The 25,699-nt window shown below is 44.4% G+C and overlaps 1 protein-coding gene across 1 annotated transcript; it reads right to left on the bottom strand.

Moving 5' to 3' along the window:
- Positions 1 to 6,545: 6,545 nt before the first annotated feature.
- On the bottom strand, positions 6,546 to 25,417 carry C8B (complement C8 beta chain). Its single transcript, XM_072867731.1, has 12 exons — positions 25,326 to 25,417; positions 23,600 to 23,753; positions 22,381 to 22,522; positions 21,272 to 21,413; positions 18,913 to 19,045; positions 17,854 to 18,051; positions 15,063 to 15,303; positions 12,797 to 12,925; positions 11,896 to 12,059; positions 9,465 to 9,618; positions 8,119 to 8,187; positions 6,546 to 6,697 (listed from the first exon to the last, which is right to left on the bottom strand). The coding sequence occupies exons 1-12, from the start codon at positions 25,415 to 25,417 to the stop codon at positions 6,546 to 6,548; spliced, it is 1,770 nt and encodes a 589-aa protein (XP_072723832.1).
- Positions 25,418 to 25,699: the final 282 nt, after the last annotated feature.

Genomic DNA, 25,699 nt, shown 5'->3' with positions numbered 1-25,699 from the left:
AAACCCAGGGGACGGCATCGCTCCCCACAGGTACGTGGTTGAGAGCGGTTTGGAGTCTGTGCTGGGCTGTAAATCCTCCAGTCATAATTCTGCAACGGAATTACGCTGGGTAGAAATAATCATCAAGTATTGCACTTCTATACGTATGGAGACATGCTGGCTTCGCTGTATAAAACCAGACCAATTGCTCCGGTTGACCAAACGCGTGCCCGGCTGCCCCCTCGCCCTCGCACCACGGGATGTGATGGGAGCCCCACCAGTGCGCAGTGGTACTGCCGCGATACAGGAGATGGGGGAGAACCCACCCGGGTGGCGTTGCTGCTGGGGGACCGTGGGGCTATAACATGTCATGAAATAAATTTACTAAAAGTGTTTACATAAGTAAGCTTGACTCGCAGAAATTTTTATGTTTGCCTTTGGAAAACACATTAAAAGCTCATGATCCTTGCATTTTTATGCAGTTGGTATTGACATATGTACCATGAAACTTTTATAAGTTGGCGCTGTCAGATTTTTAAGTCCAGCATATTGGGCAGGGCTGCATTTGCAGCAAAGCCATATGTCGCTCTGTATGGGAAGAGGCTTAAGCCTAAAGACGCCGAAGCATCATTGCGAAACGTGAACCCAAACTGATGAAGAACCTTAAATAAATAAATAAAGTAATAAATAGCGAGGCTCGAACACATCCATTCAGCAGAGGATGTTCACACACAAGCGAAGGCTACTCCTCTTTAAGATCAGTGATGAAGTGACTATTAGCACGCAGGCATTTTATCTCCCAGGCACCCAGAGCCGGAGAAGATGCTAACGGGCTGCTTGATTTAAGGGGCTTTTTTGAATGTAAGACGTAAATCTCAGCACAAGAATACACACAGTATTGAACTGTGTCCAGAGACCACAGCGAGAGCCCGCAGCTCCCTCTTCTTAATGAACTGCCACAAAAACCTGGGGTGGACAGAAGGCGAATGGCACTTCATTTTACTGTGCTTTTCATTACAAGGAAAGAAGAAGGAAAAAAAAAAGCCCTGAGAAGGAATCGGGCATTATGAAAAGCAACAACAGCAACAAAACCTTAAAGCACAAAGGAGCACTCCTATATACATTTGAATGGAAAGAGGGAGTAGAAAGGAATCATGGTTTAGTGAAAGAAATTGCTCAGCTATAGCTCCGATTCTTGGAAATGCTTGTTTTTCAACAGCTTGTCAGTGGTGATTTAGAGTCTGACACTTAGCTGATGTAAATCAGTGTCGCTCCTTCGCCGCAGCTGATTTATCCTACCTGAAGATCTGGCCCCATATTTTCTTTTGTGTGCATGTTTGCCAAAGGACAATTTTTTCACCACTTCTCTTTGGCTTGAAAAGGAAACCATAGGCTGTTTTTGTATATAAAAACGTCAAACCATGTTGTCTCGAACACCGAGATGTAATTGTTCTGTGAAAAATCCCTGTGATGAGTGGTAAAGCTGTGGCCTTTTTGCCAACTTTGTTTTTCCAGGTAAAGGTGATACTCACCCAGAGATGAATTTGCTCCCAAAGGCTTGAAATGGATGTCTTCTGTGTTGAGAAAATGCAGCAACATGAAGCACCCATATATCGCTATGATTTAGACATTCCAGAGGAATGTGAAATGTAGGATCAAACCAAATTTTCCCATCAATGGTTTTACCAATACGCTTTGGCGTCGGGCAGGCAGGTTATGTAGAAACGTGAGACAGTGCTCTTACACCAAGGACTTGTTTGGCTCATAGGCGATTCTTACCTTTACACCGACTGTTCAGGACTCAGGAAAATGCCTGAAAGTAAATGAGTATAAAGTCACCTTAGTTAGAAAGCCAAGTATACTTCTTTTGTGATCAGAGGGAAGAAATTAATGAGCAGAAAGATGGGATGCCTTGGAGGCTGGGGAGGGACGGGGCCTGCAGGAAGGCAACCTGCATCCTCAGCTTTTAGAGCCATTTCTAGAAGGACAGATGACAGGCTGGAGAACCACACAAAAAAAAGAATAAATCCAAGTGGTTAAAGAAACCGCCTGTGAAATACCACCACGAAGCACATATAAATATGAGCAAAAAGCCGGGATTTGCCCGCAGTTGTTCATTCTCCACTTTGAACACCGCGGTGTTGGAGTATAGAGATGAAAGCGAGGATACGTGCGGGGCGGAGTTCATCGTTCACCTCGCAACCCAGGGCAAGGAAATACAAACCCAAGGGTTGCCTTCAAATGCCAAAGGCAGCGTGGTAGCAGCCCCGCTCCTCCCCCTCCAGTCCCCCGCCGCATCCAGGGCTCAGACACCCACACGGCTGCAACTCGGGAGCAGCAAAGCTGAAGTCAAAAGAAAGGAAGAAGCTGCCTGTAAGGTCTGGAAAAAAAATAGATTATGAGCAATTACACATTTACAATGCCAGTCAAAGAAGCTAATATATCTCACGCTGAAGTGGCCAGCATGAGAGTTGTGCTAGATGAGATAAGCAGCAAAAATGTACGTTTCTTACTTAAACTAAAAGCTTAGAGGGTACAATAAAACACTGCAGTTCCACCCTGGTTTTAATGAATGGATTTTCCCCTCTTGCACACTGACATACATTTGATATAGTTATTTATCCTATATATTTCTTGCGGCATATTTCCCAGGAGACCTTGTTTATCTCGCTCATAAGTACATGATTGATGTATGGTGCTTTGGATAAATGGTATCACAATCAGATATTTTTATGGATATCGGCAAACTGGGTTATTAACAAAGGAAGGGCAGAGAGGAACCAGTACGCAAAAGAAAATCGCAAATGATTGATGACAATACACCTGAGGTTGCAAGGTGCAGACTCCAGATAACCAGCTAACAGAAGAGGAGATAAGGGCAGCGCTTGAGACAGAGCTGTTTTCTACCTCGGGGTCAATGTCACGCCGACTACCCGAACGCCTGCGTCCCTCTGAGCCTGCAATTTTTGAGCAGGCAAAAAATTCCCCAGCAGGAGCGGCTCAAAAATTATTGCCTTCCTATTTATACAGTGTAATGCAGAGGCACAGGAAGATACAAAACATTTAATCCTACCCCAAAATACTTGAAACAAAAGAAATGCCAGATTCTGGGGCGTTTGGGGAGGGACTGGCATTTGTTGTGCTGCTGTATCATGCCCAACGCAGTGGGACTCTTAGTGCTGCACTGCAAAGAAGTGAAAAAATAATGTTCTTAATGGTAATAATTACTGTCTTCATCTCCAGTGTTGTTGATTTACACAAGCAGCGGGGTGTTAAAATAGGATATAAAAGGAAGACAAATCTGCAGGCATAATTTGACCTGAAATCTGGCAGTAGTCTTGGGTGCTTGCTGGGCTCTTTAGCCATCGGGGTAGGAGAACTAGGAGTTGGAAATCTGGGGACTGTTAACACTTCTGCACGGACTCACTGGGTCACTTTCAACAAAATCTCTCCATCTGGGAGAGAAACTGGGGAGAAACAACTATATCCATCTAACAGAGGGAGAAACTGGAGCATTGCAAAGTAATGTAGCAATACTACAACTACCACAGGGTTTGCAAGTCCCCAGCCGCAGCCTAGACCATGTTCCAGCCTCACAGGTAAACGTGAAGTGTCTACATGATATGAAAAGACAGGGAGCAAGTGAATCCAGGCTTGAAAACAGTCTGATTTACCCATTCCTGATGGAGATGTTAGGGGCTGCAAGAGTCGAATTGGTTTTCTCCTGGGAAAGCTGGATGTGACAATTACAACTTACCTAAAATACCCTTTCGGAGCTTCCTAAGCCATGCCGATGGGATCCAGCACACATCACAGCAGCAATGTCTTCAAGCAAGGAGGTGGAGAAAATATAGCTTCTCCATGTTTACTGAGTTTCTTTTTTTCACAAGCAAATTGCCTGTGAAAATATAATATGGGATGTAGTAAAGCCCATTGAGACAAGTGTCTTAACCAGAGAAATGGGCTAGAGCGGCGCAACCAGTGCTGAACATGCACGCATCGTGCCTACAGCTTTCCCGAGTTTTCATACACGGGTTATTAATCTAAACTTACACAGAAAGTGGAAGTTAGAAACACCAGTAAAAGATAGTACCAAAATTTAATGCGTACCAAAATGAAACAATAAAAGCTTCAGCACAGTATTTTTTATTACTCTCCAGGTCATAATAAATCATTAGTTAGTTGAATCAAAGCACAAAATCACAAGGACAAGATAAAGTTATGTCATGTCCTTTATGGGAGGCTTCCAAGCCTATAGGCTCAATATTCAACCACTGCTGAAATCATACTTCAGTTAGACTATTCCACTGCTCTTGAAGATTGTCAAATTTCTCCTCTGTTCCTCCAAAACAAACCCCAAATATCCAAACCCAGGCACTGCCACTTCAAAAAATCTGGGCTTTGCTGATGAGGGAACAGTCCAAATTAGAGGTTGCTACATTTGGCTCTGCTTGCTGCAGCAGCGGATAGACCACACCATGACCATGTGTCAGAGCGCGTACTCCAGCTGATGATGAGGAACGGTGGTTAAATTTACAGAAGCCACTCTACTCATCTGGGAAAGTCCCTGAATTGGACTAGTCTGATGCTTCTCGAGAAGGGCAGGCAAGTGCACTGCAGTACGTGTCCTCACAGGCATCCATGAACCGTGACCAGGGTCCTCTGCTGCGGAGCTTCTACAGTGTCCTTTTAAAAAGCTTTGAAGAATATCATACTTAACATAAGCAGTGACCTCTTTGACCATGACCTGAAATGAACCTCTTGGCAAATTTCTGTCACACAAAAGACATCACAGTTACACAGTGGATAACGGAAAAGTTTTGGGTTGGCAGCTCAATTATGAAGCCCCTAATGAGTACAGAGCACTCTTCTTTTACATATGCAATGTGCTCTTCCTTTCTTAAAGCTGTCACAGAAACCTTGTCGATAAATGTGGAGGCGGCATGAGGGCTACAACTAAATGCATGTTCCATTGTTCAGATGTCAGAGAGCCTGAGTTGTTCTTACAAGAATTACATTTAGACAACGTCAGTCTGAAAGGAGAGAAACTGGTGATATCAACCCATCATCACCAGCATTGCTAAAAACCCTTGGAAGAGTGTTTGACCTTGCAGATGTTCGAAGACTCACAACACTCATGAACAACTTTGCACTGGTGGAATTGTTTTACTGGAGCAAAGCTATTGCTGGTTATTTTACAGCATGCCCCACCAAGTGTCCTTGCAAAAATCACTAACCACCAATGAAGCTGTAGGAGGCAAGTCCCTGGAATGATCCGGGCTCAGGACAGTCGTGAAACGGTGCATGGTATTACAAGTTCCTCTTGTGTTTGACCCGGATTGCGACGCACAGCTCCAGGTACAGTAACAAAGGGCAAACCATTCACTTTGCTTTGGCTCTTTTCATAGCAAACTCCATCTCAGATGTCCTAACCTGAGTGGACTAGCAATACAGCTGCTGAAATACAGGCTTTCATGGGATCAGACAGATGAACCAGAGCTTGTTTGGGGCAGAGGCAACTACTAAGGGCGGAAGACCTCAGGGGATGTGCAAAGACATTTATTCCAAAATGTTCCATTTATTCTGCCCATGACAGAATTACAGAAAAGCTGGCTGCTCATCCTGCTCCAGCGGATGGTCCTGGCATCCTGGAGTGACAGCCCCTAGTCAGGGTGCAGGAGGTTCAGCCTCTCCTGCAACCGTAGCCATCCCTCCTGCCTTCCAATATCCCCAAGCAGCAGAAGGAGCAGCAGCTGCTTTCCAACTCCCCATCCCAGTAGCATCCCTCCGTCCTTCCCTCCCCTTCCCAAGGAACCAGAGCATTGGGCATATCTGAGCGTACCAGGGTGTATCCGATACTCTCAGCGTATCTGTTCTACTTCAGAAATGCACAGGAGGAACCTCATCGCTGCGGTAAGAGTACCGCTGCTATATAGTCTAACAACGCGTTGGTGTCACCAGACTCTTCTTCACAATTCGGTTTTCGCTCCTTCAAGACAATTTCTAATACGACAGACAATTTAAGTTAAACACAATAAATTGGGAAACTGGGGTAGCGAGGCAAGGAGGCTTTAAACGTCACATTAGATACTATTGTGCTCATTGAGATTTCGACTTTAATATGCTGTATTTTGCTCCACATGACACACCTGTCTTCACAGAAGCTGCATATTAGCGCACATTCTGGTGCATGTAAGATCAGTCTTTTCTTATCTCAAAGGAACCTTCAAAAACAAGACAGTAAAATTTAAAATCATGCAGCTACCAAATAAGGCAGGAGATAAAGCTTGTCTCAGTTAGCCCATTGCAAGAAAGACAGAGAAAAGTCAAAATATTAAGAACGGTAAGCACATTCAATCCCACAGGACAACTGCAAAGCCTGTCCAAAGGTGTGATTCATAACACACACCCAGCTCCCTTTGCCTTCTGAAATGTTTCCAACTTCAATGCACTTGGATGAGACCCATAAGGAGAGTGAGGCCAACTTAGCAAGCCCGTCAGGTACCATCTTCCCACTCCGTTTGCAAACTGCTCATCAGTTTTGTGTAAGTTCCTGACGATTCCCTCTAGCAAGTAACTGTCTCAGCATCTGGCCCTGAGCATGATGAACCACCATTTTGCGGTGCAGGGTTGTTGCACTGTCGTCTCCTTGTTCGTTGACCTCCTGAACACGGAGACCAGCTGGCCCAGCAACCCCAGTTTCCATTAACAGCAGCATCTGGAAAAAAAACCCAAAGCCAGAAAGGACTGTCAGAATAAAGCAGCTCTTTCCATGGGAAGAGCTGTCAGCTTCCATGAATCATATTTAAATACAAACAGCTCTGTCCCTGTCCACACCACTAATAATATACTTGAGTCATTAACAATGAGTGATTGTTTTAAAGATGTTAATTCTCTGTTCAGCATTTCTGGTGTCTGTTCAAACTACACTTTATGCAGCAAGGACAAGGAAAAAAAAAATCAATTAGCTTTATATTTGCTTGTAGGGCGTTTATCTCTCTGACTTAGTCCACGCCTAGGTAAGAAAAACAGCAACTAAACTCGTGTCAGCCACATTTTGAAGTGCTAGGGGAAATGTTCACGTTCTTCTTCAATGAACAACAGCTTGAATATTCAGCTTTCTATCCATTGCTTTTCCTATTACACTGTTTCTTCTGGATCCTGAGCATGTGAGTGACATAAATTCAAAATCCTGAGACTCATGGAGCCGAACACAGAGGCAATACATAAAAGGAGGAAAGGGGAGTGAGAAAGGAAGGTACATGTTGACAAGTGGATGGATGTGAGTCTTTGGGAGGGTCGGATGCGATTACGCGTGTGGCAAGCAGACTGGAACAAGGTGTAAGCAACTCCACATTTTAAGGCTCCGTGGACTTGCTTAGAAACACCTACAAAATTGACCCTCTGCTCGTGAAATCTTGGCTTAAAACGTATTTCAGCCTGGCTTAGTTAGGACACAGTCATGCAGAATGAGAACTGGATAAAAGACTGTAAACAAAGCGCAATGATAAATGCAGTGCATCAAATTGTGGGATGGTGCCAGAGCTCTGGGTGCCTGAGATCTGGTATTATTTAGCATCTAAATTAATGAGCTGGAAGAAGTAAACAAAATGATTAAATTCACAGATCATCCTAAACTAGAAGGAGTTAAGAACATCATTCAGGAGACAGCAGTGATATAAAGTGACCAAGAAGCATTAGTAAATGCTTCAAAACAACATAATAAGATTTTAAGGTTAAAATGCATGGCAGTATATCTGGGAGAAAACAGTTTGCAACATAGCGGCTGTATCAAAGGGAAAAACTTAGGAAACAGAGCCGTTGGAGGAGACCTGAGGCTTGTCATGGACTGTAAATGAGGTAGGAGTTCATATTTTGCTATAACTGCCAGGTGCGTTTATGCAGCTTTGAACCGCAAAAGGAAAGCCACCTCCTCATGAGTGCAAAGAAATTTAGATGAGGGAAGGCAAAGTCTGTCTGTCACCTCTGCAGGACCCCAACCCCTTGTGCATTGGGCTGGGCAGAGTGGGGCCAGCCCGCCCTGGGCATTACTCCCCAGCCCCTTACTCATCAGCCAGCAGCCCTGGACACTCCGAAATACTGCTGGGACTGTCTCCTCGGACTTGGGGTCCCTCTTACCTTTCCTCTTGCTGATCTCACAGGCAGTGCCACTGTAGCCAAGGGGACATAAGCATTTACACTCAGTTCCTGCAAGTAAGCAGAGGTGGTGGGATTAGAGACTTCAAGTCACATTTCCTTGCAGATAGCCGTTTCTTCTCAGTGCCTCGTCTTCTGTGAGGAAGGGACAGCGGGTGAAATGATATCAGCATTTTTCTCCGATGGTGAAAGTATAAAATAGCAATAAAGCAGGGGAGCTGTGACTGCCCTGCCGCCCCTCTCGCCTCCCCAGCCATTTGTTCCTGCCACTGCACTGTGGCTCAACCTCAGCTACCCCGCTGCAGTAATTCAGCAATCCAGGGTACCACACAGGCCCCTCTCCAAAAGAGAAATCTTGGTAGAGCTGGCAGGGAGCAGACTGCAGCATCAGGAATGAGCACCTGGGACAGGAGCATCCCAGCTAGGCTTTGCACCAGAGGAAAAGTCAGCGGAACCCCACACCGCTGCCCAGGACTGCGTTGTGCATCCCACGGCAGGACCCCGGAGCAGAGCTCCCACTTAGGAAAATAACGGTCATCGAAACCCTCTTGTTGAGAAGATCCTAAATGAAATGCTAACCTGACTCAGCTCCTAAAAAGTTATTTAAACAAGGGTAATCATGAGACGAATCCTTTAAGTGCTACAATCAACTAGCTGGTACCTGAAGCGATCGTTTCTGCATTAGATACATTTAGATGATAACGATTCTCATCAGGAGTTTTGCAGATGCAGATTGGAATTAGGCACTTGACAAAATGGTCCCTTTGTTAGAGGCTCTCACCACATCATATATCTCTGTTTAGGCCGTGCGGTTTTCATTCAATTTGATTATTTTTCCCCTTCATTTTTAAATCACAGCCTGCTTACAAAGGAGGACAGCTTCTCTTAGAAATGGGGGGAGGTGACGGTGATAACTGTGCTTGGCACTTATATGGTGCTTTTCATCTTCAAAACGCTTTTACAAACACTAATTAATGCTGAGACAGTAGTCAGTTCTCTTGGAGGATGGAAGCAATCTTAAAAGCAAAGGAGGAGACTTAAAGATGTCAAGGGTTTTTTTTAAATGCATAATTGAGATGGAACAAATTCTTCCACAAAACTGATACAGATGGTCACTCCCATTAACAAGGCTCATCCCTTCACTTTACTGTCTTTACTTACCGGTGGCACTCTACAAATAGATCAACTTTTAAAACAATATTTAGTTATCTGAAAGAGAAATGACAGGAGAAATTCAAAAGCAGATTACTTGCCAAGCTTCCTCGCTCCCCACAAATTCCCAGCTCATTTCTCTTAGAAGGTAGAGAAGAGGTGCAAAATCCTTCTACCTTGCAGAAAGGGGATCCCATTGCCGTGGCACGGAGCACAGCGACAAGAACTGGTCTCCTGCTGAAACTCTTCAAGAGCTCGTCGCAGATTTTCTTTTATGGCCACTGCATTAGCAAAATCTGTTGCAGTCACCAGCTGATACAGCGGCTCTGCCTAAAGGGAGGGAAGAAACCGCATTTGCTTCCAAGTTCAAGATGGTGTGAGCATTGCAGGGCTTGGTGGGAGCACAGCTGGAGAGGGAAATGAAGGCCTTGTGGTACAGGCTCCAGGTTTCCCATTAGTATTGCCGTAAACCTCGTGAACAACAAGGCAGCCACGCCAGGAATACTTACAGGGATCCTCCCCTGGGTTTAGCAATTGCAAATGGATAATAAAATACAACAGCCATACCGTTAGTTGACAAACGGGCAAAGTTTCACAGAAGTTTCATTAAAGCCTTTCTCATCCATTTTCCTAATATTGACATTTTCAGGCAGATTTGCTCAAACTTCCATTTCCTGAGTGCTCTGTTACTCTGATTTAAAAAGGATCCCCAAAACCCACCCACAAAGTCTCCTTCCCTCCTCAGACAGCCACACAGCACAGCCAGAGGCACGTGGTCACAGGCATTCACATTTGCACATTCAGTTTAACCACTTCTGCATTTCCAGGCCGACTTCTATCTTCATGAAGCCAAGATAAGGGTTTCCACTGGCTTCAGAAGGGAGAGGATTGTGATCTTCACCTGCAAACACCGCAGGTGGGGTGGGTGGGAGAAGATAAGGGGGGGGCACAACACGGTGAACGTGCAGTAGGGACCAAGGAGACTTTGGCCTGCTCCTTTATTTTTTTTTTCTGAAAACATGGGAAAGTTAAAATTGTGGTCTCAATATTGCCAGTCACCCACTAATGCCAGTGGGACGATATGGGCACGTGTCATCAGAGGATCCACCCCAACTGCCCATCCTTGCTATAGAGATGCCTGCCATAGAGGCCACGGCAATACAGTAAGCATGAAAGATCACCCTACTGCTATCACAGGCTCAAGCTACAAGAAGTAGAATGTTTCAACAACAAAAAAAGCTCATTTCCTGCTGCTGTACATTCACTCTTCATCAATTATCTGTGATCCATACTTTGCTTTTTGAATTCAGACCATACAAATGAGGAAATACACTAAGAGTGACCTGCCAAGTCCCTTCAGCAGATGATTTATGAACTGATTTGCTTTAGTTTTCCCTAACTAAGCATTCTTGGGCTGACATTTAGTCACACTCTGCTGGTACTTTTGATCTTCAAGCCCCACAGGGATATTGGTATGGAAATGAAGGATTATAGATACCAAATCTAAATTACATCCGTCTGGGGTTTTTCACTGGGCAGCCTGGTCACTGATGCCAGGCAAGACAAAGAACATCGCAGTTTCTTGTGGGAGCATTTTCTGTACGTGGGATCTAGCGCGGAGGGTTGCATTTCTGTTGTCTCCTGCCCAGAGACCTCCCAGTGCCTTTCTGGAAGGTCAATCCACAGCGCACCAGGGGCTTGGGAAAGCCACCTCTGCTGCAGCAAGTGCCCGGCGGGCACTGGCTGTATTTCCAAATTACCGATTTTTGCTTTGTTTCATATTTTTTAGAATTCACTTCTTTTTGAAAATGAAAAGTCAGAATTTTCAGAGAGAAACAAACACCTTTTACAAATATAAATATTTTTGCCTAAAGTTAAATTTTACAATGAAAAGCAATTATACAATAATAAAATCAACTTCCACCACTACCAGTCCAAGCTCCTGTTTAAAAGGATGTTCTCTTGCACATTTGTACTATTCACTCAGAATGAACTTACTTTGACATTAAAAATGATGAGGCAGAATTGCTACATACTTCTGCTCGCTTTTTACTTTTACAGTGCCTTGCATTTCTAAAACTCTTCAGGGTCAAGAAACCTTGACTCTTCAAAACCTAACTCATATTTTTAAGGTTTAGCTAAGCTGCACAAACATCCAGGCATGTATGGTGAGCTACTTGACCTTCTGAACCAGAGAGAAGTGTTGCTAAACAGTTACTGGTACTCACAGAAGATAGGAGAAATTCCAAGAAAATAAAAAGTCCTTATAAAATATATGCTGCCAGATATATTTCTGATAAATGATACACTGGTAAAACAGAAGGTGGATCGTCTGATCTGCTTGGTAGGCAGCAAGCGATCACATCTGCACAGCCAAGTTATAGGGGATAAAGCGGTTTCCTTCATGTACTTCCAACCACACCCTTTTTAACGCATCACACCTTTGATTTTCCGAATACCCAGTCTTAGAGAAAATATGCTGCGCAATAGAGGCCTATTATTTGACCTAGAAATTTCCCTGTTTTTTTTTAATCCTGTTTATTTAAACACAGAGTTCTCCAGGGCGCTCCAGCTAAGTGAAGTTGAATGAAGTGACAGACACAGTACCTTCAGCTTTATGATTTCAGGGTTGTACTGTACAGCATCTCCCCACTCCTGCATGAGCGCAGCCGTCGGCAGGTTTTTGTAAGCCAACGTGGTAATGTGTTCGCTTGCTCCGCCACGAACAAGGGCGATGAAATCTTCCACGTACTGTTTTTTGGAGGTGCTGTCTGCAAAAACGCATTCGGAAAGTGGCCAGCTCTGCTCAGGTATGTCTTTGGGGATTGCAGATGAGATATAACCTCACAGCAAAACACCCAGTATATGACCCATCCCACTGAGAGGCGAAAGGAAAAAGGCCACCAGTGTTTCACACCCGAAGCCTGGTTTCCCATGCTGCGTGTCCTGTGCCCCTCCTGCTCTCTTGCAGCAATACCCCCGTCCTCCTCTCCTGCACCCTACCTATATCTCTCCTCCTAAATTTCTTCCCTATGCTTATAAGCTCGCAGGTCCTTCCACAGCCCGAAGCTCCTCACCACCATGAATGTTGCCCGTTCTCCTCCGCATATCTTCAGGGGCACCTTCCTCCCACTGCAACACCCCCAGCTTCCCCTATGTCCCCTGAGGCTCCCACACCACCTGCTTTCCACATTGGGGCGGTTTTGGGTGCAAAAAGTGGCATGCTGGGCTGCTCTGCTGAGAGCTGGGTGGATTGGTAACACATAGGTAATGGTTGATCTGTCCCTGCTTTTCCCCGGGACACTGAGCAGATATTTCTTCTCTACCCAGCAAAGAAAATCTTGCAAAAAACCAAGGTTTGAGACATCTACACCTCTGTTAAGCTTGGCTGGGGTTAGCCAGCTGATTTGAGGGAGTGGAGAAATATTTCAGGCAGGCAAGATCACAAAATCTTCTTTTCATTATGACAAAGGCTAGGAATTAAATGGCAGAAGTGTTTCATGCTTACCTCCAATCTCTTTTAAAAGGGATTTACAGCCAGCTGCAGTTATTCCAAGCTTCGCATAGACAACATCAATAGCTGCACCGATGTTAAAGCCGTGCTGTGCACATTTCTGGACATCGCTCAGAGAATAACCTCAAATACACACCAGAAAATTGTAGTGTTTTAATACAACTGTTCGATGTTTTATGTCCATTTACACAGAAAATGGGAGGTGATAAATATTTTTCCTTTGGGAAAAAAGGAGATGAGATGAAGAAGCCTTTTTGGGGATATTTAACAGATCTATATGAAATGAAATGCAATCTCTACATTTTAGAGAACTCTCAAACCAAGTGCAAATGCAAGGTAAATGCTAGAAGACGAGGCTTTTAATTACCAACTCAGCTGTACTGGGCTACGCAGAGCTGCAATGGGTGGGAGCCTGGCCTGTGACTTAAACGCCAAACTTCTTTGACAAAGGACTACCCACCACCCATCCCCATCATCAGGAGCCAGGCTTTTTAAGAGTAGCAGATGAAGTAGCTTTTCCTCTCTTTGCTAGCTCACATCTCCAATTCTTTGCTGCCAGAAGAGCCTGAATTGTTTCATGGAAGTTTCTCCCTGAAGCTCTACTCTAATTTGTTTCCTGGCATATAAGACTTTGCCCTAAAAATCTGCAAATCCTTCATATGTTCTTCCCCAAAGTCCTTCTCCAAACTCCTTGCTGTCCTGACATTCAACAATATTGAAGCAGTTATCGTGGTGAAACACCAGATATGACACTCAAGTATCTCTTTTCTTTCTCTGCTTTTTTGTTGTAATCCCCCACGTTTCCCTGAATTCTTTACTTTGTAGTTAAACTCATGTCTTGATGATACAAGTGTTTACATGAGCTCACAACGCAAGTATCACCATATGGCTGTCCTGTTCTTACGCTCTTCTCATACATCTGATATTGGCCAGTTTCCAGATTAGAAAAGAGGATGCACTGAGTTTTGGGTTGACGCAGGATGGCCCCTATTAATGTTCATAGTCCGTATGCACCTGAAGGCAGGAACCACTATTTTAGGACATCCTTGTACAGCACAATCCAGACCTCTCTCCTGCCGTCTTTCCCACATAAAGTATCACATCATGAACCATGGACACATCTGGCACATTGGCTTACACGTGAGAGCAGTGAAAGTACCAACCATGTGACACGGCGTGTGATACTAGATCTACAAAAGAAGACTTGATTTCCAGCACAGACAGTACAAACATAATGATGGATTTGAAGGGAAAAAACTGAATTCTCAGTCTGGACCTACCAAACCCTGGTGAGAACTTACAGCCCAGCTCAGCACTGGGGACAGCGTGAAAATGTTGGTACTACTGTTGGTACTCCTGATCTCAGTCAGCAGACGCTGTCAGGTAGCATTTTGATGCAAACAATACTACGCATTAGTTCAACCAAATCTGGCTTGGGATGGGCGCACACCAACAGCTGAGAAATTCGGCAGTGCTAACATTTTGAATATCTGAAATCTGAACCTAAATTCTGTCCCTCCGGGCTGTATCTGACTACAAGATAAGCAACATCCTAGACAGCAAAAGAGCAATCAGACTGAGCATCACACACAGCAGAGTCCACTAAATGCTTTCGCAAATAGACAGCGAAGGCAGTTACTCACTCCCATGCCAATGAATAAATAAGAGAGTGCAGCTATTGATTAATGTCACACCGCTCGCTCTATCCTACACAACAATCATAATTTCTCACAAAAAAGGAAGCCAGAGTCAAAGAGCAAGAGCAATGTCAGGCACAAGAGTCACCCAGCAAATTATTTACCATTTCCTACACGCTGGAAAAGCTCTTGAGGCTAAAGGTGTTTCAAAACTGTCATTTGAAAGGCAATGGAAATAGAACTTAGGTGAAGGTTTTCAAAGCTAACAAAAGCGTTAAGCTACACGATTCTCGTTCATCTCAACATCTTGTCAGCCTCCAAAATGTGTTGTCTAAAATACTTGCTACAGGGCCTTTTTTTGTGAACTGGCAGCACCCACAGCTTGAGAGCTAGATGAAGCCCATGATGCTGAGCATGCTTTGAAAACCAGGCTCTTTATTTACTGCCATAAAGCACTTCGACTGCCATATTTCCTGCAGGCTTTCTTTGAGATGTTGTTGACTCCTTCTTCCCCCATCTCTCTTTTCTGTCTCAGACCTGAACCATTGTTGGGTGCCTGCAGAGGGGTTCTCCCACCAAAAAGCTGGCCCCAAAGCTCTTTCACAACCATCAGATCCACGTACCTGCCTTTTGGAGCTCATTGCTGTTCATGACTAAAGTATATTCGTAGATGCCGCCGATGGTAGCCTCCGTGATGTAATGGGTTCCATAGTCTCTGTAGAGCTCTCTGTACTCCCCGTAGCTGTACTCTAACGGGAGCTGATGGAGTCTCTGCAGGAACTCGTAATGCAGCATCAGGCCTCGGGGCTTCAGCTTATAAATGGCAACAGCCAGCTCTGAACGGGCATGAATGAATTTGCTGGACTACATGAAATGAAGAAACACAAGAGAATCCAGAAGAAGCGTGGGAAGTCCTTCCTGTGACAACATGTAGTTATTTGCTATTAAACCATTAACGCTGGTCGGGATTTATCATTGTAACAGTTTGCAACTGGAAAACTTTGAATTTAGCAAACCCAAAACTTTTAGTAGTAAAGTTTCTGAAAATCAGGATTCTGACTGGTATTAGAGAGGGAAGAAGGAAAAGGGAGAGACACCCATTAGAGGTTAGGGGACGGCTCAGGCCACGACTGGGACGCGGGGAAAGGCAGGCTCCAGGCTCTGCTCTGACAGAGCCAGGATGCAAGGACACAAGCAGCGTCCCACCAGACTGCTCCACTCCTAATAACGTGGGCCAGCCTTCGTCCCTCACAAACTCTCTCCTGAAAAATTCTGACATCTGAAATCATGATGATTTATATGTGAAATGGTAATTCTCTGGCTGATCCAAATTAATATTTATATTCCGCAGAATATGCCATTAACAAAACTCAAAGGAAAGAAGAAAACACAGTCACACACGCACACACACATATTTATATGTCTCTGAATAGATAGATGTACATGGATAAATATTATATCTCCCCTTTCTGGCATAAAAGTCAGGAACAGAAGAGGTCTTTTGTCACGTTCAAAGGATTTAGCGTCCCGTTGTTTGGGCCAGCAGGACAAGCACGTCGGGGGGGTGGGCGTCAATATAGAACTCTGTAGCTTAAATAATAAAATCAAGACTTAGTATTGGGTTTCTTTATGGATATCTATTGCAAATGCTTCTCATATGCCTCTGATCTTGTCAGGGGAAATGCCTCTTTGCAGGAAGCAAATGCAAGTTTAATAGCAACAAGGAATACTCTGCCATTCCTGAATGCACTTTATACGGAGGGGAGAGACATAGATCAGTGCTACTATTAAACCATTGACAAGAGCTAGGTTTGTTTACAGCAATAACAGATGAAAAAAAGAAATCAAATGATGGTGCACACTACCTCAGACTGAACCTCAGAAAGCAGTCCTAGGAGTTACAGATTAAAGCCTCTCCAGCCAGCTTAAGTGTGCATCAGGTCACAGCTGCGACCAAATCTCCGCAGACGAGACTGGAAGCGATTGTGCCATCCGTATTTCGTGTTGTGTGTGTCCTGATCTGGTGAATGATGTACTTGGCAGATAGATCACATCAGCCAAAGTAAAATGGCATGTGTTAGTCTATAATTAAACCCATGGAAGGCCTGCTAACAGTTTTTGTTCTACGTTATTGTCAAGACTGCCCTACAGCTGAACAGCTTGGCTTCGCTGTTTGCATTATCATCTACCGAAGTGACAGTTCCTGCCTTGCTGAACCCACTTAAAAGAGGGACGGCCCTTCACATGTGAGACGATATTCTGCCATGTCCGCACAGACAATAGCCATCCGCACTGCAGATCCGTTTCTGGACTGTGCGTACAGGTGCAGAAATTCCTGGAACTGCAGAAAATCCTATTTGCCCTTCTTTCAGCCTAGATTTCTCTGCTAGTCACTGTAACTCAGCCGTACAGCAGAGGGAACTCTGGGCTCCTGGGTTCGATAGCTAACCCCCAATTCTACCTGTGCAGGTTCCCTCGGAGGAGTCCCTGTGCCGGCTGCACCCGCTCACCTCCCGCCTGCCAGACTGCTTTGGCATCAGTGGGAAGACCTTTTTAATGGCTGGCAGGGCAGGGTGCACAGCATCCCAGGCAAGGTGCACAGCATCCCGTGGCTGGGGTGCAGCATGGAGACCCTGTTCGGAGTCTCGCTTGTACCTCTCCTACTAGCGAGTTCTCTGTATGGAAGGGAGGCCATTTGAACCGGCTTCTTAGTTTCTTTTTTTTTTAAATGACTTCACTACAAACATCCAAATGTGGATGCCCAGCAGGACACTGGAGAGACTGCACTCAATTGTGGCTGATTTCGGAGGTTAGGCAGTCCGGTTCCTGGCCGATAGGTGAATGGAAAAGCTCCTGGGTGCTGTAAACACAAACGAAGGCATCGTGCCCTTAGTAAACACTTGCCCAATGCAAACTGCAAAATCCAACCAGGAGGAAAGATTTCATTTATCCTAGTCATGGCTGCTGACCTGATGATGAGGATCATCAGGGAGACCTCATCACTCTCCACAACTGCCTGAAAGGAGGCTGTAGCGAGGTGGGGGTCGGTCTCTTCTCCCAGGTAACAAGTGATAGGATGAGAGGAAATGGCCTCAAGTTGCACCAGGGGAGGTTTAGACTGGATATTGGGAAATTTTACTTCACTGAAAGGGTTATCAAGCACTGGAACAGGCTGCCCAGGGAAGTGGTTGAGTCGCCATCCCTGGAAGTATTTAAAAGACGTTTGGATGAGGTGCTTAGGGACACGTGGTATAGTGGTGGTCTTGGTAGTGTTAGGTTTACGGTTGGACTCGATGATCTTAAAGGTCTTTTCCAACCTATATGATTCTGTGATTCTGTGATTCTGTGATCAAACTGATATACACACACACACAGATAACGCGTTAGCAGAGAATTAAGTGGAGTAGTGCTTACAGTTGAAGAAAATCTTTTCATCCTTTGAATGAACTTCTTGAACCTGTTGTCATTTGAACTGTAACCAAGTTCAAATATTCCTGGTATTTTTATACCGAAGCTGAAGCTAGACTGTGAAGCTTTTGCCTTCAGGACACTGCTTTCATAATTTGAGTAGGACTCATATTCAGTCATTGTAAATTCATATTTGCCTTTGGTCTAAACAGAAAGCAAAAACAACACGTTTAATTTCCTGCATAGCAATTGTATACCTGAAGCATGGGGAAGGAATACAGATACAAATATACTTGTGAATTAATGCTTGCACTTTGAAGACGAAAAGCCTTGTATAATTGCAAAGCACTATTATTATTAACACTGGTACTTCAAGAATACTTGATTTACAGCAGCAGGAAAGCTATTATCTCCTCCATACTGCAAGGACCTCAGGCTTTTACTTAATGTGTCAATCTTATGCAAAGAAGGTGAAATCTTAAACATAGGCATCAATTAAAGTATGAATTCTAAAAGGAAAAGGTTTCCTAGTGGGCAACACTCAAAAATATCATGCTATGTCATCAAGAGCATTAAGGTCAAATATATAATATTTGACATATAGCTTTGATGCGCCACAGAAATAAGCTGTCACACAAAACACATGGTGTGCTGCTAAACCCTAGGCTGTTGCACAAGGACAGCTTTCCCAGCCTGGCTTTCAAGGCACTCTACAATTCTGTCTAAAATTAACCTCCCCGTGCCCACTGCGTGGCTTTTGGGCCCTCTTGGACACATGGCACCAGGAAGGTTAGGCTCAGTTTTTGCAATGACAAGGTCCAAGGACACACTGCTATCTATTCCAGTGTGCACGGATATTATAAGGGGATGTGTCCAACTTCATATAGTGCATGGGGCATGATGATGTTCTAGAAGTAGGGCTAAATTCAGTCCCATCTCATTTGATCTCACGAGTTTTGTAATTCTTTATAAAATGATTTAGTAATGAAGCTTTATCAGTATTACTCACTAAATTTATTGGAATATATGTATGTATGTTTATTTGCAGATGAATCTGACACATACCTCTGCCATATAGCTTTCTACATTGTATGGCTTTCTGAATCTTGTGTCCATGATATAATGGGGAGAACATCCCCCAGCATAGTACCTGTGATCAAGAACTAATCCTTCCAAGTCGTTTGTGAAGATATTTAACCTGTACATGAAGCATAACAGCAAAATATTAAGATTATCATCGATTTAGGGTAAACATCAAATGACTTGGCTGAGAAAGGCAAAAGGTTTTTGGTTTGCGTGAGGGCTCTTTGTTTTGTCTTTGAGGGCTTCCTTATTTTGAAACCCCAAAAGAAAGTTTTGCCTTTTTCACTGCCTGATAAACCTAATTGCTCCAGAAAAACCCAACTAAGGTTTTTCTAACTAACTAACTAAAAGACAGAGTCAAATTTTGACACGTCAATGGATATATTAATTACAGAAGGGCAATTTTCACCACCCAGCTAGGAATAACACCAGAGCATTACTGCCACCAGCACTGGCAGCTTCTGTAGCCTTTACTGGAACTCTCTGGGAAGAGCAGAACAAACTGGACCAGCCAAACCCCCACCCCACCACGTTGCCCACCCTGAGCATCCCTGGATGCCCGCAGCAGTGCAGCAGCATCCAGCAGGGTCTTCAAAGACTGGTTTGCCAACCCATGTCATCAGTCCGGACTCATTTTTCATTCACATTTCTTTGTTCTAGTTTATCATTCATAATCTTTGCTGGGTTGGTCAAGGATCAACCAGAGGTCAGTAGATGAGAGTGAAAATTGTCAGGCAACAAGCTCTCGGTACTCAAGCAATTGTTCAATTACTCCTTGAAATCACTGGGAAGTTTTCCTTTGATTTTAGTGGATGATGGACAGTAATCTTAACCCGTCTGCTTGAGAAAGGATGTCGCACTGCAGTCTTTTTAGATGGGGTGATTAAATGGGGCTCATTTGCTTTTCCTATTGCCGCTGGTGGGATATGCTGCAGTAAAAACCCTTCTGTTGCTCACCGTCCAGACACCCTCACATCACCCTCGTGGCGCACAGCTGAGGACATGGCACTCACCTCCACAAACTCATACTCAAATAGTAACAAGAGTCACTAGAGGAAACTTCACTGAAAAAAAAAATAATTGCTAATAGTCTGTGTCGTGTCCCTGTTAGCATTCCAGGCCTCTGTTAGATCTGCCTCTCCTTATTTTGGGGAGAGAGACCTGCATGATAATGACTCCGAAGCTGTAAAATATTAACTCTAATTTTAGAACAATCTGAAAAGAAGGGAAGCCCACTAAAAGCAAATTACTGAGCAATTGTAGCTTCAAAGAGATGAGAAGCGTGTTCCTATAATTGTCCAACATTATTTTTAATTTTGATTAAACTCAGAAGTACAAAGCATTAGCAATGACATGTGCAGCAACCATATCTCCAGAGAATAAGAAGGAAATTATAATTTTTTCCTTGCAACATGATTTTTTTCTTTTCCTTTTTTTATGCAAAAAGCATTTTTTTTCCTGCAGAATGAGAAAAGACTCTTCACACAGTCCGATCTTACAGAAAGTTGCCACAGTCTTAGCCTGTAAAAGCTGGATTACTTCAGACATGGATTTGAATCCCCACAAAGTTGGGGCTTGCTAACATGCAGGTTCATCCTGCCCCACTCACGCAAAGGACAAAAATTCCACCATTTTCCACTGTCGTGGAAGAAATCAAAGACCTTTTTACATCCCACCCCCCAAACCCATACACTGTGCTAAAATACAAATCCATAGCCAGGTTCAGATTTTAGGCAATCCAAGATGCTGATTTAAGTCACTCTCTAAGGAGTTGCAGAACCGTATGTTCAGATTTTAACAAACCCTCCTTTGCTTTTATTTCAAAAGCACGGTTTGAAGTAGTCTCTTGGTTCCTAAAGGCTAGGACATTCCTGCTCCCCACAGACTGAATTAGGCCAAAATCTAACTCTACTTACATCTGTGCAAAATAATTGGATTATCGAAACTCTCCCACCAATTAATTTAAGTGCAAGTACCTGCAGACATTAGAGAAATATTTGGTGTTGACATTTCCCTCTTCACTCACCGAGCTTTGGCAACACAAAGAGCACGCACAGGCTCTTGCACGGCGTATTTGCAAGCTGAGCTGATGATCTCTGGAGGGTGCAGAAGTACTCCTGGGTACATCTGGGACTTCTACTCACCTCGTCTCTCTCCAAAAGACTCATGGAGTCAACAAGGATATTCCCACCGGGCTTTGGATCAAGACCCCAAAGGCTGTTGGACCCTCACTCCTGGATACAGCAATTGCTACGGCTTTTCTCCATTCAGTGTTTATGGCTGAAGCCACATAAGATCATGCTTTAAGTAAGAAAATGTCTCATGAATGTCACTGACTTACCCTTTTGCCAGATTCTCTATTCCCCAGTATTCCTCCATCTTCTGGTCACATTTTTTAAACACTTTTTTGCAGTTTTTTTCATCCGACTGGTCCCCACAGTCATCATCCCCATTACAAAGCAGCCTCCGTGTAATGCATCTCCCTAGGATGCAAGGTGTAAATTACTCATAAAACAATCTATTATCACAGTCCCTGACTCAGAGTCTAGCAACAAAATAAAAGACTCCTGTAGTGTACAGTTGAAATCTAGCTGGAAAATATTTCTTCTCTATCTGCATGGATCACCAAACTCCATCTGCTCAGCTTTGCTCAAACCTTTCATAATCTTAAAATCCTTTGGTCAACCTAGAAAAATAAAATCCCTAATTAAAAGCGTAAAAAAGAATAGATTTTTTTTGTTGCTATAATTTTTTAGTTTGGAGAAAACAAACATGCTGGAGACTGTTCAGCAGACCTTGTATACAGAATTCTTTTCTTCCCCCTTTCCATGTCCGTAATTACTGAATTCTTGTTTTTCAGCCTCACCAAAACACAAGCCCGGGGAACAGAGCTCAGAGGCCGCTTTGCTTTGCCCCATCTCCTGTGCTGAGCTCCCCTCTGCCCCGGCGCCCTGCTCCCTGCGCACTTCCCTCTCCGCTGCCAGGGTGCAGATGCAAAGCAGAGGCTGATCAAATTTTGGGTACAGCTAACTGCTGCCTTGCTTCCCCACACTGCTTACGGTGTTCCTGACTAATTAGTCGTTGATACGGATGGAGGGAAATGCCATGAGGACCACCATCATGACCTGCTGTGCTCTTGGCCATGTGTCAAGGATGCCCAGCGCATGTTCTCCTGTTGCTGTCAGATCCACTTGTGCTACAGATTTTACTGATATAACTGCGTTTCAATTTCCTATTTGGAGATTTTAAAGACGTGCTTTAGACTGACAGATGTTGGCTAATAGACTCACTCAAAATCACCGATGCAAACACAACGCAAGCATGGATGGACCCGGGTCAACTCCTGACACCTCTGTAGCCCAGCAAACTCTTGTAGAAGCAGAAAGTTCAGCGTGGTGGTGTCAGAGATGCCAGCTGAGCACCACCACTTCTCGCTCTGTACGTCCTTACCTGTAACTGCACACACAAAACCTTCACATCTAACTTTATTCCTGCAAGGATTATTCGTAACACAGTCTTCAGTTTCTTTGTCAGTGTAGTCACACGGATCTCCATTGAACTGAGAAGGTTGTTCCAGGCGGGCAAATCTGTACTGTGATGAAATAAAAAATATTGACTCAAGTGTACAGAAATTGTGAATTTCACGCTTGCCTAGTTAAAAAACAAACTTTGTGTCGGGGAGATCTGATCTAAGAGTACTGTCATATTAAAAAAAGTGTCGGCAAAGAAGTGTGATGCTGGTAACGTGCCTCATTTCAAAGGTTTCTGATCTGCAACAGTTTTACTTTTACTAAGGAAGGATTGAGGATTGGAAGGGATGAAGGAAAGTTTGCTTTTCTTTGACAGTTTGTTTAAATGAGCCTGACAGGGTAGTGCGGGCATTTGCAAGAGTAAGGAAGGATTCAGTTACATCTCCTCTCTTTCAATTAGCACTGGTAACGACATCCCTTGTTATTTTCTGTCAGTGTATTTACTTGGCCCTCTGTATCATTAGGGATTTTTTTCCGCCCACAACACTGCTGTGAAGCAGTCAATTACTCAGTCCAATATGTTAGCCCTCCTTTTTTTCCCAGCTTTTAAGATTAACTCTTTGGTACGAAGCTTCACTCTTCCCAACTCCCGTCACCGGTTATTCCCGCTTAAGCCTGGGAATGGCTTCTCCAACTCATTAGCAAAGGTCCCTCTAGCAACGGGGATTTTGCTCTTCACACTATTGGGATCATTACTTTCGTTTGATAGGGCTTCTCGGGTAGAAAACGCTCGTTGGCAGACATGAAAAGGCATCTCAATCCTGAGAGGCACCGAGTGTCTCCAGGTCCCACGGGGGACCATTAGTGGGGATGGAGCCTCGCACTGATGCTGGAAGAAGAGGACTGTGTTGGAGAGAAAGTCCCTGCAAAGCCTGGGCTTCCTGCCTGTGTTTTCACCAAGTCTGGGCTTATACCTTCTCAGGACAGCGAGGCAGCCTGGAAACCACTGGAGGTACTGGGGGCGAAGAGCTGAAGAGCTAAAAGCCACCTGAAAGCAAAAGCCTGCAGTCTCACCTGCACAGGGCTTTCCTCGGCAGCTCCCCGCTGTTTGCCCAAGCCCATGGACAAAAAAGACAGGGCTTGGAGGAGGTCCTGCCTCCCAACTTCTCAGATTTCATGCCTAGACCACAAACACTCACCCTTTTCTTTTGGCAGGGATCGCACTTGCTCCACAAGGACCAGGCGGAGAGTGCGCAGTCGCGGGGCTGCGGCACGTTGCTCACGGACCGGGCCAGCCTGCTGTTAGCCACGCTCTTGTTGGTACCGCTCAGGTTAAGGGACTCCTTTTCACCACTGCATTCAACAACACAAGAGCTTCAGGGTGTGAAACCACCGAGCTACGAGGACAAAGCAACTTGACCTATACCTGTGCAAAACTACATGCCAAAGAGAACTAACACTTAGACCTCACCAAATCTTCCATGCGACCTCTAGATTTCAGTATTTGTTTCATACCGGCCTTGATTCTGTATGAAACCTGATCCACCCTTCAATGCCCAAGAGTAGACCCAGTCTTCTACAACACCACCATGAGAGCAAGTCTGCAGAGCACTCAGGAGGGGTGACTGCAGGACACAGGTTTGATCTAGCCAGCACAGGAAACTCAACCCATGTCCCACCAACCTGGGCTTCACCTCAAGCTGCACAAGCCCTACCAAATAACCCAGCAAAGTGGCCAGCAGTAGAATCTGTACCATCAGGTGCTGCCCTTTTCCCATTGCTCCCTGCTGCTTGCTGTACAGGTAGCATTTGGGTACCTTGCTGCCGTACATGACAACAGCTCCAAGGTCAGACACCTCCATGACAAACACCAGTCGCAATGCTAAGGGCTGGCATACACAGCATTTTTGAAAGCTGGGCTTAAGTGCCTCCCTTTGCCAAGCAGGCTATTTTTTCTCAAGCTGGCCAAAACCATTAGTCTTAGACTCTGTTCTTGGTTCACAATAGAGAGTCATTAACCCATTATTCCCTTTCATCCCAGCAATGAACCTGAACCCCAAGTGGGAGCCTTTACTCTTCGCCCCAGCCCCTCTCTCGCCCCCTCACGTGACAACTGTCTCCAAGGTTTCCGTGATGCCACAGCTAAAATGCTGCCTACTCTTTTGGCAGATTCAATATTTCTGATTAAATCCTCATCCCAGACAAATGCTTCCTTGTAGCACCTAATCTAAGTGGGAAACTTCAGTAAAACATTGACAATTAGTTTCTTTTCATACCCACTTTGGCGAGTAAACTACCATAGCAGTGTTCCCAATTCCTCCACCAAGACAAGGAATAGCATCGGCTGAAGCTTTGATTTAGTGCCTGGTAAGGGGCTCCCATTACTGCATATTAAAAATCACATGGAATAAAGGAATTACAAAAACGCATCAGCTCACTGAGGCATGAAATCAGAGCTCAAAGTTCAGAGAACAGTGGAAAAATACAGTTAGATTGGAAAGATTACAGTTACTGATTGACTGTAGTCCTCTGAAAGAGCAAAATCTGTTAAGCTAGCAGAGAAAGAAACAACTATCAGCCAGATTCTTGCTATTTACGTACTCAAAGAAAACAAAACCCCATCTTTCCAGCACACTGTTGGGCAGCTGGCACGGGAGGAGGCTGCTCTTCGCAAACAGAATTCCACGTTACAACACGACCGTGGCAATTTGTCGTCTCAGATTTATCAAACAGGATTACTTTTCTAAAGGCAGACACATTGCACTACGTTAACTTCAAAACAATGTCTTTTGCTATTCGTTAGAAATACAGAAACCGCTCAAGACAGCAATTATGTGCCATACACAGTGAAAGCAGAGAGCCTGTACCAATTTTTGCTCTTTACCATATCACCCTATGGACATGGCTTCAGAAACATTCACTTACCCAAAGCAATGAACAGTTAGGATGCCGAGTATGGCATAAAGCAGCAACAGTTTGATGGGGTATAGAGCAAATGCGGTGCGTGCTGTGCTCATTGCTCCAAGGTACCATCGGTGATTCGCAACCACCACCGCTCCCATTCCGTCTGCCGAGGGGGTTGAAAATGGTTCCGGTAGAAAAAGATAAATTACCAGGTTGTTTTTCCACTCTGTAAACAGCAGATGACCCACCACCTGGCAGATTCACAAGGTAAATGTTGCAATTGTTAGTACACAGCTTTCTGGAGGCAAGCGGGAAGGAAGCAAAGATCTGTCCAGAAGCAATTTATGCTTTCATTTGTAATGCTCCTTTCAAGGGACGGGGAAAAATGAATATTT

The sequence above is a fragment of the Ciconia boyciana genome, chromosome 7, assembly GCF_034638445.1.
Source record: "Ciconia boyciana chromosome 7, ASM3463844v1, whole genome shotgun sequence".
NCBI classification, from domain to species: Eukaryota; Metazoa; Chordata; class Aves; order Ciconiiformes; family Ciconiidae; genus Ciconia; species Ciconia boyciana.
The sequence above is the reverse complement of the archived record's forward strand: the minus strand, read 5'-3'. Positions and strand labels throughout refer to the sequence as shown.